The sequence below is a fragment of the Aythya ferina genome, assembly GCF_964211825.1.
Source record: "Aythya ferina genome assembly, chromosome: 20".
In the NCBI taxonomy this organism is placed as follows: Eukaryota; Metazoa; Chordata; class Aves; order Anseriformes; family Anatidae; genus Aythya; species Aythya ferina.
Window position 1 is genome coordinate 4,552,926 of NC_140318.1, and position 15,745 is coordinate 4,568,670.

Sequence of the window (15,745 nt, forward strand, 5' to 3'; positions counted from 1 at the left end):
TACCCTTTGATGCTGGAATAGTGTAGCACTAATGTGCTCTGAGGAGAAATGAAACAGACGCAGCCTTGCTCAGCCCAAGGAAAAGTTGCTGCTTTTCCTCTGGAGCTGGAGAAGTAACATGTCTGTTAGCCAGCAAGATGTGAAATGTTTGTTTTCCTTTTGTGTAGTCGCAGCTACCGTGCTGCACGTGTTGTAACCTAATCTGGGTAAGCCTTGTGGCAGTGTGAATAAGCAGGCTGTTGTTTGCTTTGTTCCAGATGTGTCCACAACAGCCACCTGAGACCCCTGCATCGCTGGACCGAGGGTCTTTCCCCCTTCCTCAAGTTCGACTTGAGCCTCGCGTCCCTTTCAGACAATACCAGATGAATGACCAGGATGGGTAAGGCTCCCACAACTGTCCCACTTGAGAGCCTGGTTTGGGTTGTGAATGGGACTTGGACTGTGCAAGAATTTGGACCGAGGATGCAGTTGTGAGGTTATAGACGGCCGCAGAGGAGGCCTGATGTTTACTCAAAGGATCAGTGCTTTGCTCCAACAGCAGCAGCAGCAGAAACATTGCAAGATTTTGAGTACTGTGTGTCAGGAGCAGGTGGATGTGTAAAGCTGGGGTGTGTGGTTGTGGACTGGCAGGTGTGCAGTTCTGATCTATAAGCCCCAGGAACTTGGTACCAGGTTGGTAGGGAAGAGAAGCTTTGTTGGACAGAGAGGTACTTGGAGTCTTTTTATATAAGCATGTGGTAGTAAAGGACTGATTTGCTGTTACAAACTCAATTGCATGTTCCTTTCTTTACTATTTCTAACTTTTTTTTTTTTTTTTTTTGCATTTCCCCATAGAAAAGAGAACAGGCTTGGCCTGTCCCGCCCAACACGTCCAATGCGGCAGGGAGAGCGAGCACCTCGGCCCACCATTATCAACGCAGAGAACCTGAAGGGGCTGGATGAACTAGACAACGATGCAGATGATGGGTGGGCAGGTAAAGTACCTCCATCCTCTAGCTTCAGTCAGTGATTTAGAAGGAAAGCATAGCATTTTTCCTCCGTGCAACATGAAATAGAGCCATTAGAATATTCTGGCTATTTCACTGCCATGAGGTGGATGAGGGAGGAAGGAAGGGGTGGTTTGCGCAGCTGTGAAATTGCTGTTGGTGTAAATGATGACACAATGGATCCTTCCGATCCTTCCATCACACAGTACTCATGGAACTGGATCTGAAGACGCCTAAGAACTGAAAACACCACACAGCAGCAGGGTAGCAGTATGACTGCTGGGAAGAAGAGTTAGCCCCATCTTTTCAGTCATAGCATTCAGCATGCAGTTGCACACAGTCCAGTTTGGTAGCTGCGTCTTCATTTGCAGCTTCCCTTCCCAGGATGCTTGCTGCACAGCTTTTGGGACCAACCCAGCTTGGTCAGCAGTGTGGGTCTGTCCTAGTCATATCACTTCCAGGACCTCTGCTGGACGCTGTTTTCCCAGTAGCATCTGATTTAGTGCCAGTGAAGGCATAAGCTTTATCAGGACAAGGCAGGCAGGCCCTGTTTCTTTTCTCTCACACATCCCTTCTCCAATTCTGCTGTCTCAGGTATTCATGATGAAGTGGATTACTCTGAGAAACTCAAGTTTAGTGAAGATGAGGAAGAGGAAGAAGTTGTTAAAGATGGACGACAGAAGTGGTAAGAACTGGCTGTGTTCTCACCTATAGTTGTTTCAATATGGTTAAACAGTACTGGGATCTTTTTAAAACTTGTTTCATACATAGAGGCTTGATATTTTTTTTAGCCCCACCCCCCTGGCTTTTTTGATTCCATCTGTTGGTTTCTGAGTGGGCCTCAAGGGTGTGTGTGGGTCATGGAACTGAGTCCCTTTTGTGTCTCACCTGCACAATAATGGTGTTAATTCTTAAGTGCCATAGGAAAAGCCCATTGCTTGGGCTTGTGTTTGTTTGTTTTGGATCCTTTGTTTCTGTTACAATCAACTGCTTTTGCCACTTGATGAGTAAGGCTGTGAGTGCTTTTTAAGGCACATTGCAATTGTAATAGCAAATCTGTTTTTATGACAGGAACAGCTGGGATCCCAGAAGGCAGCGACAGTTGTCCCTGAGCTCTGCAGATGGTGCAGATGTCAAACACACCTCCGAGGAAGGAAAGAACTGGGGCGAGTCAGTTGGCTTGTCCCGGACAGTCAGGAAAGTGCAGGATTCACAGCCACCTCCAAGGAAGATGAATGGTTGGAGCTCTTCATCTGAATACCAGGTAGGTTGAACTCTTGTGAATGGGCTCATTGTGCTGGGCTGGTTGATGAAACACATTGCTGTCATTAAGAGACCTGCGTGACGCTTTATTGAAAACAGGATGCTGATAAATTTCTTAGTTCTTTGCTTATATCTGGCTAGAGAGAAACCCATCTGCACAGCACTGCCACTAAAGAGAGGAAGTGGAATTTGGTCTAGAGCAGTAGGTTTGTCAGACAGTTAGAAAAAGGAGTAACCGAATCAGACAGCAATAACTCCTCATGAGAAGTGGGGATTTGTGTGCATGAGGATGGAGGCAGATGGGAGGAGATTTTCTGAGCACGGGCTGCAAAGTTCAAGGCAGAGGATACGTTCGGGTCATGCTCACTGAGGAATGTTTTTCCTTTGGCAGAAGCCCTCCATGGGAAGTGTTCTCAGGCAGCAGTCCCTCGAGGATAAAGAAGAAAAAGTGCCACTGAGACAGAAGTTTGTGCACTCTGAGATCTCAGAGGCAGTTGAGCGAGCCAGGAGGCGACGGGAGGAGGAAGAGCGGCGAGCCAGGGAGGAACGTCTGGCAGCCTGTGCTGCAAAGCTGAAGCAACTTGATCAGAAGTGCAAACTGGCTCAGAAGAACGGGGAGACCCAGAAACACACAGAGAATGAAGACCTACGACCCCCAAGCACAGAAAAAAGTGCCGTGCAAGAGAATGGACACACTTTCCGTAGAGGTACAGAAGCATTTACTTGCCTTGTAAAAACAAGTGTGTGTTTTTTTTGATATGGTGCTGTCTTTTACCTGAATTGTGTGTGGAGTGGGACCTTGGGGAGTATTTGAGTTGCTCTTAAGAACTCGTCTGCTTCATGTATCCTACAGAGTATTATGGATTGGTGATGAAGGTTCATTTTATTAAAAAAAAAAAAAAAAAAAAAAAAAAGCAAGCATCCTATTGAAACAAGCACAGACTTCTGTGGTTGTCTTATGCATGCTCAATCAGCTGTACTACTAGAGACCTTGTTGGAACGGGCCTCTTGTTCTTCTTGTGGTTGGATGATCTTATTAAGAAAGTGCTCATGGGCCATGGGTTACAAAATCAGTTTATTAGTAAGTGCTGGCAGATAGGAGGAATAACAGGGGAAACAGGCTTTCTCCCACAGTGCTGCAGCAGAAGGCTGACAGCAGAGGGGGATCTTGAAATCTCTTGCTAAAACAGGAGTGACAAAGCCCCTTAGAACTGTCAGGGCAAATCAGGTTGTGTGTGAGGTGCTATGTATGACTGTAATAAAGTTCAACCACATTAACAGCCAGGATGTGCCCACACTTGTGCATGTTGTGCTGTGGTGGTGTGCACAAGCCGTGTCACGGCAGGACTCACCAAGGCTTATTTTCTTCTCTCCAGCAACCCCCGAGTTTCACGCACAGGATGTCTCTGTTGGCTATCTGGAAGAGGAGACTCCTGCCCCAGCAGCAGCCGCCCAAAGCAGCAGTGAGGAGGAGCTCAGAGAAGCTCCCTCCCCAGCACAGGAATTCAACAAATACCAGAAGTCTCTTCCCCCACGATTCCAAAGACAACAGCAGCAACAGCAGCAGGTAATAAATAGGTGGGACACTCCCTCCCCTCTTCTTTGGACTCCCACATTAACATTTCTCTGTCTACTTCTTACCACTGTAAGCACCAAATAACCGACTCTCTTTGGAATGGGAGATGACAAAAGAGAGTTCTCCCCCAGCCTTTTTTACTGTCTTGATCACAGATCTCTACTGTGTAACATGGCTAAAAGGGCTCTGTAGATTATGTGAATTGTGTGCTGTTGTGCTTTCGGTAGCTGGGGAGAGGTGTGGGGAGGCCAGATTTGTCACTTGTCTGGGAGAAAAGTAGATGCTGCTGTCAGAAATGTTGGCTTGTCTGGCGCTGCTGCCTCAGTATCTCCTGGTAATGTGACATCTTAGGGCTGGGGTGTGTAGCAGAGCTCTGGTTTGCAAATGTGTGCACATAAAGAAGCCAGGGACTTTCGCCTTCCCATGTCCAAAGTCAAAAAAAGCAGCGCTGGGTACTCTGGTGCTTACTGTCGGCCTGATCCAGCAAAGTGTCTGAGCACCTTTGGCTGGCAGCGAACCTGGTGAGCATCTGGGCTTGTTCCCTGGCACGGGATGGAAGCTTCTGTTCTTCAGCACAGCTGCAGGGGCAGGGTGCTGAATATACAGGCCAAGGGAAAGGAGGCTGCTGAGCTGAATCCCGTTGGGGATCAGCTGCTTCTGTTTGATTTTACCCTCACTGTGTCCTTACCCCGTTGGGTATGGCAGCTATTTGCAAACTGTGGTCACGGTGGCAGGTGGTTGGACTCTGCTTCTAGGCTGGATGTGAGGGGTATAAAGCTGCATACTTTGAGCTCCACCTCCTGCCTTTGCAGAGGGAGGTTATTCTTTTATCTGCTCTCCTTTTCTACCTAACCTTTTTTTCTATGAGGTTCTTGTAGATCACCATTTTCTTTGCCCCATAAATATGCGTTTGTTTCTATTTGTTTCATTTTTGGTTCACTGAAAACTCTCTTGGGGCTCTCAGAGACCAGCCTGAGCTACCTCCCTCATCCATCTTGCATCTTTCCCAGCTTTATGGTACTTCATATTTCATACGTGCTTTCCAGCTCTCTCAGCTGCAGCGGGTCTCCTTAGAGCAGCAGAATCGAGCCAAGGGGCAGAATATTCAGCCTTGTGATAATGCAGAGTTAATTGTCATTCTTCATAGAATGGCCACTTGAAATGTGATATAATCAACCCTGCTGCAAACTTCAGTGAAGAGCCAACGTTTGGCTTTTGCTCGGAGGCTTAGTAATTACTCTTTCATGGCTGTTATTCTGTGCTTTGTTATTGGGCAGTTGGCATTTTCATGAATCAAACGTACAGCAGCAAATGTTGCTAATGTTACTCTTTGAAAGAGATGATCTGAAACTAAAAATAATCTGAGACTCAAAATAATTGTATGTCTTTAACCTGAGGTGGTATTAGCATGACAGCATTGTTACTGGAAGAACATTAAATTTTCATTTTATTGCTCTTACCATTTGTATTGTTAGTATGTATAAAGCAGTTTGTATTTTGGGTGCTTTGTGTTGCTGCTTTTGTAGCAGTGGTTACATGAAAAGAAGAAAATAAAAAATAGGCTGGTGGCATTAAGGAAGCATTTTCTCCAAGATCCTGGAGTGCTAGGTAATCAGAATCTGTGCGTTAATCTGGTTTTTCTCTCTTGACATAATGACACGTCAGATTTAAGGGTTCCCCTCTTGCTCTGCAGTAGGGGATTGCCTTTTTTGTAAACAGTTGCAGCATTTGACACTTCTGTAAGCTTAGTAAGAAGAATGTGGTGGCGAGCTTGACAGGTAAATAGGGGTATTTCATGTTAATTGGAGTTGTTCACATTTTGAAAGCTTTCTGCAGTACACAAAGCTCCCTTCAAATACAGGTTCTTCTTGGACTCTAGGCAAAAGTTAAACGTTAAGTCAAATTAGCTGAGGACTGTTAGGATGTTAAAGGAAGGTGTGCTGGCCTTGTGGGAGATGGGAAGCAACCCAGCAGTGTCAGTCCATCTCTGTAGGATGTACAGGAAACACTATACAATATTAATAGCTCTCTTAATTGAATTTAGGATGTTCTTATCTAATCTGTTTGCCTAACAAGAACAGAAGTATTATGCATACACACTAAACTTATAATTGCATTTTCTTCAAAGAGCAACATCTTCTGAAGTATTTAATTCCAATTAGGAAATGATGTTTGACAGGAAACTGTCCTATATTTCATAGAAGTGCTGGGAAAAATCTGAACTCATGTCTTGAAAGTGATCCTTTGCATTTGGCAGTATGCCGTGGCCCATAGTGGTGGCTTAATCTCACGTCTGCATTTACTGTGTCTTGGGGATTTAAAGAATAGCAATTGCTGCGTTCCCAGTTTGTAATGAATTTCCCTGAACTGCTCTACCCTCCGCTCTGATTTGGTTTTGAGCCTCAAATACGTTGAATGTGTTTTCCTTGGGCTGGCTGGGTTGCAAGTGTGATTCCTGGCACTGTAACAGTTGGTGTCAAACAGCCCATCCTTCGTCCCTGCAGGAGCAGCTGTACAAGATGCATCACTGGCAGCAGCCGCAAGTCTATCCTCCCCCGTCCCATTCCCACCCCCAGCGGACATTCTACCCACCACACCCCCAGATGCTTGGCTTTGATCCTCGCTGGATGATGATGCCCTCCTACATGGACCCTCGTATGGCCCAGAGTCGCACCCCTGTGGATTTCTACCCTTCAGCCCTTCACCCTTCAGGTAAGGGATTTCCAGTATTTCCCTTTATCGTGGCCATTAACTTTCCAGATACCAGACAAGTTACTGCAGATGTTTCTCAGACCTAAGACTGGAAGTTGGTTTTCTGGGTTGTAGAACGCAAGGAATGCGTTACAGTCCTAGAGCTTCTCTGAGAGCCCAGGTGCCTGATGTCCTCAGGACTGGGCTTTCATGGGCTTTCTGCTCTGTGTGTGTTGGGGGGAGCATTTGAGCTGTTGAGATGGTTACAGCTGTCCTAACTTTGTTGTGCTTCATCCACCTGCCCTCTGCCCAGATTTCGTAGCCTGATTGGCTGTGATTGGCCTTCTCTAGGGATGGGAAATGTAGGCACAGTGAGGGCTAAAGAGAAAGCAGAGGAGGTTGGGAGGGAGGACACCTGCCTGCCCATCCCCTGCACTGCACTGGGAGATATTAGCAGCTGTGGAGCCAGAGCAGTTGTAAAGGCAGACCTTGCCTGTTCCAGGAGAGTGTTTGAGAGTGACTGTAATTGTTTGAAATCTTGATAGGCTTTCAAGAAACGTGACAGAAAAATTTTGTAGTTCCCGAGCTGTGTGCTTTTAGCATCTTTTTACCTTCTAACTGATCTTCGGAGATGTGAATATAAACATTGGGATGTATAAATCGTTCCCTTGAGTTTGCGGCTTGTTTTATATACCTGTTCATTTTCAAGCTAGTGATGGTGTGTGGTGTGTAAGCTGCTCTCTGAAAGCTGTGTCACCTTCTGTATCATTCCCAGTACATTTCCCAGCTGTGTGTTTCCCAAACACAGGCTCCTTTCTTACAGAAAGGTTTCCATGGCTGCAGTCACCCGCAGCCCTGGAAGGAAGGGGAGTCAGGCTAGCAGTAGTAGACTGTTAATTCTTTTTGGCAGTGAGATCCTAGCCTTAATGGTGTGAACTCTGTTGTGACCAGGAATTATGAAGCCCATGATCCAGCAGGACTCCATTGGTGGGAGCAGCTGTCGGTCTGAAGATCAGAACTGTCAGGCAGGGCAGGCAGAAAGGAAAGCTGCTCCCATGGACCCTGTGCCGGTGTGGGGCCAGGAGAGCTACACATCTCTGCAGAGCAAAGGGTACTCCCTGTCACATCAGAAGCAGGCTGACAACATCACCATGGAGGGGCTGCATGCCAGGTGAGTGCACAATTCCTGTCCTCACACGTGCTGTGATGGGAGGCAGGCTGTGGCAGGAGGCTGTGCTGCCATTACAGGTCATCTCCTACTGAAAAGCGGGCTTAGAGTTGACCCAAAAAATGTCTCTGAGCAGGCCAAGATACTGATCTGGTAGCAGCCTTACACTGTTGAGTTCCTCTGTTGTGAAGGTGCTTACGGACTGAGTTAACTGAGTTTTTCTGTTTGATGCCAGTCCGTGCTCACCAGCCTGGAGCTTTGCAGGGCTGTTCAGTAGGAGCTATGAGTCGGAAATTCTCACAGGTTCTAGTTTGTCTCCTAATTCTTTGATATTTCCTGAATCCAACTACTTGTTCGCAGATCTCCCTGTATGTTGGAGACTGAATCTTCCTTTATTTCTGAAGTTTGCTGCCCATCATAGGAACTGCTTTATCATCCGTTGATTTGACAAGCCAGGCGATTTGGCTTGGACTGCCCAGCATTCGTGTATTTATAGGCCTGTTGTCTCCTGATGTAGAACAAAGCCTGCTTTATTTTTTTTCCACCTCTTGCAGTCAGCTTGGGCCCCTGGCCTCATGCAGTGCTTTGCATTAGCTGACTGTTTTCTGTTTGTTGTTTATCTCCTCCTCAGGAACGACAGCTCTTACTCTGCCTCTCCTGGAAGGCCAGAGAGTCTGAGCACGCAGCGAGATCTCTTTGAGGAGAGAGGGGAGGAGTACTTGAATGCTTTTGACAAGAAGGCCCAAGCAGACTTTGACAGCTGCCTGTCTTCGCAGAGGCTAGGCCAAGATCTCTTGTTTCAGCACCAGGAGAATGTGCAGGAAACCTGCCCTGGCAGCCGGCATGCAAACCTGAGGTGTTCGCCTCTCGAGCCTGATTTTATCCAAGCAGAGAAGAAGCCTGAGTATAACGGCTGGGATATCAGCCACCATCAGAAACCCTCAGAAACTACAGCAGAAGTTGCTGAAGAAGCTCCCAGGGACGAGCAGTCGTTCAGTGCTGACCCGTGGAAAAAAGAAGGAGCTAATACCAAACAGCCTGCTGAGGAGACGACGGAGTGGACCCCTGAAATCCGAAACACAAGTGGTCAACAGCAGGAGCAAACTGGGAGGACACGACGATCAGGCCCGATTAAAAAGCCAGTCCTGAAAGCCCTCAAGGTGGAGGAGAAGGAGAAGGAGATGGAGAAGGTTAAACTGGAGGGAGAGGACACCTCACGCTCACTGAAGGAGAAGGCAGCTGTTCAGAAGGTGGAAAATGAATCAGATGATGCTACAACCTTGCTGAGCTCCACGCGTTACCTGCTGGATGACAAAGGTTCTTCCCAAGCCAGCCTTGCTCGAGAGGCTGAGAAGTCACAAGAGGAAGAGGAGGAGGAAGAGGAGGAAGAGAAACCAGAAAGATCCTGGGAGAACAAGCTGTCTAGAGAGTCCAGTGATCTCCCTCCCACGAAAAGAAACAACTGGATCTTCATTGATGAGGAGCAAGCCTTTGGTGGGAGAGGTCAAGGGCGGGGGCGAGGGAGAGGCTTCAGGGAGTTCAGTTTCAGAGGCCGCGGCACTGTTGTGAGCAGTCGGGGGGTCTACAACAACCAGCGGAGCAGCCGAGGGCGAGGGCTTCGGGAGTTCAACCAGCCCGAAGATTTCCCCAGAGGCAAGCCGAGGCGCCGCATTGCAAGCGAGACCCATAGCGAAGGGTCGGAGTACGAGGAGCTCCCGAAACGTCGCCGACAGAGGGGCTCAGAAAACAGCAACGAAGGCTCCGTGCTGGACAGGGAAGACAGCGATTTGAAGAAGGGAGACTTCAAAGAGTCGTGGAGGTCCAACAAAATCTATTCGGATGATCACACTAGTCTGGACCCTAAGATGAGGGCCCCGAGAGCTTTCGGGAGGTCACTGCCACCAAGACTGAGCAACTCCGGCTACGGGCGAAGGGGTTTCATGGGTAAGGAGCCCACCCAGTGGCAAGGCAGGAGCGGGGGAGCAGGGTGGCAGGAGTACAGCCACACCTCTCCGTCGGACGCTTTTGGGAGCAGGCAGCAGTCTGACAGGGACTACATCCAGGATTCTTACAAGCACGTGGATTCCTTCTCCAGCCGGGTTTTCGAGGAGAGTCATCTGGATGACAAGAGGCACTTTTTCCAGGAGGATTACTCGGCGGATCAGGAGAACATAGAGAACAGGCCCTTCCGCAGGCGGCGTCCCCCCCGCCAGGACAAACCTCCGCGATTCAGGCGCCTGAGGCAGGAGCGGGAATCGGTCGGGCAGTGGAACCCCGAGGAGGGAGCCCCCAACCTGCTGCCCAGCCAGTGGCCGGGAAGACCCAAGCTACCCACGGCGGAGAAGAGCAGCATCTCGGGCAGGCGGTCTCCTGAGCTGTCCTACCAGAACTCCTCAGACCACGCCAACGAGGAGTGGGAGACAGCTTCGGAGAGCAGTGACTTCAGCGAGCGGCGGGAGAGGCGAGACGGAGTTTCGGAGGGTGAAGGGCAGCTTGAGGGCGGCCTGGGGAGCGGTAGCTTGGGAGAGAAGAGAGAGCTGGCGAAGAGGAGCTTCTCCAGCCAGCGGCCGCTCGTGGACAGGCAGAGCCGCAAGGCTGAGCCGGCAGGCTACGTGGAGCAGTCGGTCAGGAGTGGTGTAGGAGCAGCTTCTCGATACGAGAGCCAGCAGAACGGGACGCTGATCAAAAGCAAAAGGTAGGGCTGCGTCCTGACGTGCCGATAGATGCCTGTCGTCGGGTGTGCAGATGTCAGGGCAGTGGGGAAGGGATGGGTTGTGAGGGGGGAGCTGTTGCCTGTTTCTCTCAGTCTAGTGCAGATGATTCCCAGCACCTCTTATCCAACCTCATGATAAAGGTTTTTGTCAGTGTGTGCTTCACAACCAGTTGATTCCTTTACTACCACACTGGAAATCCAGTCATGTGGAAGTTCACAATGATGTGGGCATGACAGACCTCTGAGTTCCTGCCCTTCTTTGTCCTAGTTTCCTGCCAAGACAGCTCAGCACTCTCTGGTCTGCCTCTCACTAGAGGCTTGGAAGATAATGGAGGAAATCCTGATCTGTAACTCCAAACCTCTCCTGCTGTGGGTCCCTCAGGCAAGGGTTGGGTTTATCTGGCATGGGTTGCTGTGGCTTGTGCAGGTTGAGCATCTCTAACCTGGCTTCCCAGAGGTGTGCTTGTGGCCTGAGAGCCACGTGTCATTGCCACTCCTAGCCATGTCTGAGCAAGGATTCTCTCAGTCCTTAGTGGAGCCCGGTGATGAATGGTAAGTGGTGCTGTGTGTTCCTAACCTGCTGGGAGGAGCTCCTGCCGTGAGTACTAAGGATTAAGTATTTCATTGCAAGCGTCTAGTGAAGAATCTGATGGCCACCAACATCAGAGACAGGATGCTGGGTTAGCTGTGCCTTGGTCCTGGCCAATTTGGTAGCTACCTTATTACTTTCCACTCCTAGGAACAGGAGATAAAGGTCCTTGTGCAGCTTCATCGTATTGGGTTTAAAGCGCTGACAAATAGGCAACTTGGTCCTTGTTTGGCACCCAGCTCCCCCAACCCCAGGAGGCAGTAGCTAATCGTAGCTTACATGGAAGTGAGGGAGAGGAGAGCTGATGTCGGGAGAGATGCGTGCTGGTAGATAGAGAAAGTAAGGGAAGGGGAAAGCTGCTCCCTGCCCCTGCTGCCTTTAATCATGCCTCTTTTTTGAGTTGAACCCTTGGGGAAAGGATGTGTGGATGATGGTCAAAGGGGCAAAAAATTCTGGGAGAAACAAAAAGGGGAAAATGACTTTTTTTGGTTCAGTGTTGCCAGTTTCTCTCCATCTTCATTCCCTTCAGCTTATGCCTGCTGGGAAGTGTGTGCCAATTGCAAAGACAAGCAGGGGGAACGATTGGGGCAGTGTCACAGGAGGTCAGGAGACACTGGTTCAGAAGCACAGAGCCCTCCCATGGGGACAGGCTAGGTTATCAGCTCTGTTGGGGAGCAACCTGTTGGTTGACTCATGAGCACAGGTTCTATTTCCATCCCATTTCCTCTTCTAATGAGTTATGTGCTCAGAATTAATATCTACCTTCAGTTGCGCAAAGGCTGAAGAAGAATGAGATACGATTAGAAACCTGGCAAGGAAAATACAGCCCACGGGGTTTTGTTTGTTTTCTTGCTGCTACTTTTCATCTTGTAACAAATCTAATTCCTTTCTCTTCTTTCCTTGTAGATCTCCAGAAGAAGGAGGAGGCCTTGGGAACACCAGTGGTGGAAGCAACCACTCCATTTACAGCCTGGATAGGGCCTCCCATGCTAACTCAGAGAGTGCTGAAGGGCCGGGTAAAAAGCCAGAGAAGGAGCCCAAATCCACTGCACAGAGAGCAAGCGAGAAGGGAGAGGTGTTGTCACAGTTCGAACTGAATTATGGAAGTGAGTGTCTTATTTCTTTTCTACGGGATAACTAACACACTGTGGCTGACTTCAAGCAAGGCAAATTCAAACCAGTGTAACTTAATAAATGTGTCTAGATTATTTTCTGTTTACTTACACAGGAAGATTCCAGTGCGTCTAAATAGGGACGACATGGAAGGCAATTGGGTTTTAAATTTAAAACCCAAACTTTCAGCCAGATCTGACAGAAATCAAATCTATCTTCCATGGAAAGTTTGGTTCTAGTAAGCTGTTAAATTTCAAGCCCAAAATACATTACATAGTGAGAAGGAAATTGAAAGAACATCTAAAGTGGGCCTCGGGTTCCTTCCTGCTGATAACACATCTGAAGTTACTTGAGCTAACACATGTTCCCAAGCTCTCCTAGCTGGAGCGTGCTCACCTCGAGGCAGAGGACAGCAAAGCAGTGGTGGACAATGTGACTAGTAGATGTCTGTTCTGTGCCTTAGTTTTCAAAGCTTAGCTGCAGTGCTGCTGGCTAAACTTGTTTGCTTGTGTATGGATTCTGTTTGGAACACACTCTTTAAATGAGTGCAGTTACAAAGCTTTATATGCATACACACATGCACAATTTTTATTTATTTTTTTCCCATGTGCACTTTGTTTAGGTACCATCATTGATAATCGGGTGTCGAGCACAGCGGAAGAGAATGAAGTAGGTTCAATGGCAGGTGAAGGCTTCATTGAAGTTCTTACCAAAAAGCAGCGCCGTTTGCTGGAAGAGGAACGGAGAAAGAAGGAACAGGCTGCTCAGGTAAGGAGTAGAAGGCAGAAAAAACTTGAACTGTTATGCTGTTTTGACAGTAGTCAAAGGTACAAGGCCCCCAAAAGTGTTTGGATAAGCAGAAAAACGCAGTTGGCCAAAGTAGGATTGATCTGGTATCAGGCCTGGGAAATGTATTTTGGCTTTGATGGCAGGGGCTGTTGGTCTGAAAAGGATAGTTTGAAGATTTCTGATTATTCTCATCTAGCAGAATCATTAATTGTGAGTCAAGGAGGGTTTCTTTAAAGTGAGACTTACTCAAAGCGACTTGACTTACTGAGCCTGTTGGTGGGACACTGGGCAGCAGTGAGCAGTGGAGGACCTCTGCACCCTCTGGCCACATCAACGTGTTACTGTTAGAACAGGATGTGGTAGCTTCTTTGCCAGGCTTACCAGTTTTGTGTCTGGGCACCTTACCAGAAAGAAAGAAACAAACTGGAACTCTCACAGTTTTATGTTCAGAATAGGGTAATGGAGTTGATTTACAATAAAAGATTTAAGACTGTAATGTTAAGTAACATCTAGGAGGGAGGAATTTGTCTGCATGTACTAGGAGACAGAATATTTTAACGTGAAAGGAGACTTAATAAAATGTGGAGGATGAAATGCAAGTAAAAAGCATCACTGGGAAATGCTTTCTGGCAGGGGAGGCTCGTGGTGGGTGGAGTGAATCTTCCAAGCAAAGCTATAAAAGCCTGGTTGCTTGGTTTTTAAAATTAGCTGAGGACAACGTGTGAATGGGCAACAGGAATGGTCTTGAAGTTTGGAAGGGATGTGCTTCTCCCTCCATCCAAAGCTTGGTACTGTGAAAGAGCCATCTCTGTACGGTGAAATTATAACTTGATCTTTCTTTGTCTGGAGCGAAGAAGAGGAATTAAGCAGAGCAAGTCTGATGTACGAGTGATACCACTTTGCTTTGTGCTGCGAACACTCCCTAACCCCCTGAAAAAACAAACAAACAAACAAACAACAACATGCTGCTGAAGACAGCATTTTTTCACGTTCTTGTGAAACACAGTTCTGTTGCATGGGTTAGGGGCTCTTGACATTGCAGTGTTTAGAAACCCAGGGATCAGACTTGCCTGGAGCAGGCTTTGTTAGCCCCAGTTCAGCGACAGGTCTTACAGCCTGTGTCTTCTCTCTGTCAGGCACCTGCTAAGGCCCGCGTCCTTCAGTCTCGCATCCCTCCTCGATTTGCTAAGAAGCAGAACAGCTTGTGCTTGGAGCAAAGTGATGTAACAGTGTCTGGAAACAGCCTGGGCACGGAGATCTGGGAGAGCAACAGCCCGGGTAAGTTTGTATGTTTGGTTTAGAGTATTTCATGTAAGTGGGGAATCCTCAGGTGTGTGTAGGAAGGACAGGGTGTCCGTGCTTATGAGGAGACAACTTTCTATTTTCTGATGCTGGAGGTGGGAAGGGAGCTAGCAGACATTTGTTCAAAACTGTACTGTTTAACCGTCCTTCTCTTGTTGACCATGTCAGTCTCCTAATCTGGTTCCTGGGCCTTCTTGTGAGATCAAGGTCCTGCGCAATGTTTTTCTAGGCTTGTTGGGTTGGATCTACTTCAGCTGCTTTCTTATTGTGCCTTCCTCTTTTCTCATCCTCCATCACTGAATATCTAGAGCCTTCCTCGTTTCTATCTCTGCTCCTTCTTTCTCCTATCGTTCTCATGTTCCCAAAGAAATCTCTTGTCCCTGTTCTCTGCCTCCCTCTCTGCAGCCTGTCTACTCTGTGCTGTCATGTCTCAGCTGACTGGGGAGCAATGGCTTTTTGTGGTGGTGAAAATATCCTTTCTCATGTCCAGAAATGGGATGTTAATCGCGCAGCATGCGTGGTGTACAAGATGTGCCCACAGTTTCGTGTTAAGCAGCTGAACTCTGCCCTCCCTTTTCTTCCAGCTCTTTCCGTTCAGTCTCCTGGAAGTGATTCCTGGAGCAAGCCTGTAAATACCTTTAATGGTACTGAATCTAGCTCCGCTGAGGTAAGTGGCACCTAATGTGCCATTCAGGTATCTCGTGTACGATGTACTGAAGTAGGTGGCTTATGCTTCTCCATGCTCCATCTGTGCTTAGTGACTGTCAGCTCTGCTTGTGCAATTTTAAACTGTCTCTCTGCAGCTCTGATTTGAGCTTCATGCTGCTCTAACCTAGAGGGCCAAGTGATGCGTAGCGCTACACATGGGTATAAATCTGTAGTAACTCTCTGGTAGGGGTATTCCAGGGTTATGCTCCTAACTGGAGGCGGTGTGTTGTCCAGGATGGTGGAAGCCCATAGCTAATTTTTGTTTCATTCCATGAGCAGTGTGTAGCTATAGCCTAAACGCAGGGACGGCAGAGGAAGTTCCAGAATGCTTCACCTCTGGAGACCAGAGCCCAAATCTGGTTTGGGTTACAAGTGTAATGAGTTTGGCAGTCTCTGCCTTGTTGCCACGTGCGACACTTTGGCCTTTATTCTAAAGCCAGAGTCGGGTTAATGCTTTGGTTAGCCCAGCTCAGAGTTGTGTGGAGGTGAAGCAGTAGCCAAGGGATGCTGCAGGTCAAGACCAACTCCTTGCAGTTAACCAAGAATGTGATTTGAAAAGGGGACGTGGTCTTGCTGTTTTCTGGGATTTTTTTCCTCTTTTGTGGAGCTGGGTCGGAGTCCGGGGCTTTAACACATTTCGTGCTTTGCATAGCAGGGTTTTAAAGGCAGCCAGGGGGATAGTGGCATTGACTTGAGCGCGGAGTCTCGGGAATCCTCCGCGACCTCCTCTCAGCGCAGTTCTCCATATGGCACCCTCAAACCAGAGGAGATGAATGGGGCTGGCCTGGTGGATCCAAAGCCTGACTGCCAGAAGGAGCAAGTGCAGAAGCAATCTGATAAAAAGGTA

The 15,745-nt window shown here is 48.1% G+C and overlaps 1 protein-coding gene across 9 annotated transcripts in view; it reads left to right on the top strand.

Annotated features, from left to right (window-relative positions):
* The window catches only part of PRRC2B (proline rich coiled-coil 2B), a 49,274-nt gene that overhangs the window by 19,568 nt on the left and 13,961 nt on the right, over positions 1-15,745 (top strand). For 5 of the 9 annotated variants that reach the window (XM_084494015.1, XM_084494013.1, XM_084494014.1 and 2 more), the window contains exons 8-21: positions 258-379; positions 835-974; positions 1,581-1,671; positions 2,058-2,250; positions 2,641-2,956; positions 3,626-3,816; positions 6,330-6,537; positions 7,468-7,687; positions 8,316-10,379; positions 11,893-12,092; positions 12,722-12,867; positions 14,025-14,166; positions 14,775-14,857; positions 15,551-15,742. In XM_084494015.1, the coding sequence (XP_084350141.1) occupies positions 258-379; positions 835-974; positions 1,581-1,671; positions 2,058-2,250; positions 2,641-2,956; positions 3,626-3,816; positions 6,330-6,537; positions 7,468-7,687; positions 8,316-10,379; positions 11,893-12,092; positions 12,722-12,867; positions 14,025-14,166; positions 14,775-14,857; positions 15,551-15,742 (4,308 nt within the window). The remainder of the gene's footprint in view (positions 1-257; positions 380-834; positions 975-1,580; positions 1,672-2,057; positions 2,251-2,640; positions 2,957-3,625; positions 3,817-6,329; positions 6,538-7,467; positions 7,688-8,315; positions 10,380-11,892; positions 12,093-12,721; positions 12,868-14,024; positions 14,167-14,774; positions 14,858-15,550; positions 15,743-15,745) is intronic. The other 4 variants (XM_084494017.1, XM_084494021.1, XM_084494019.1 and 1 more) reach the window with 2 other exon arrangements.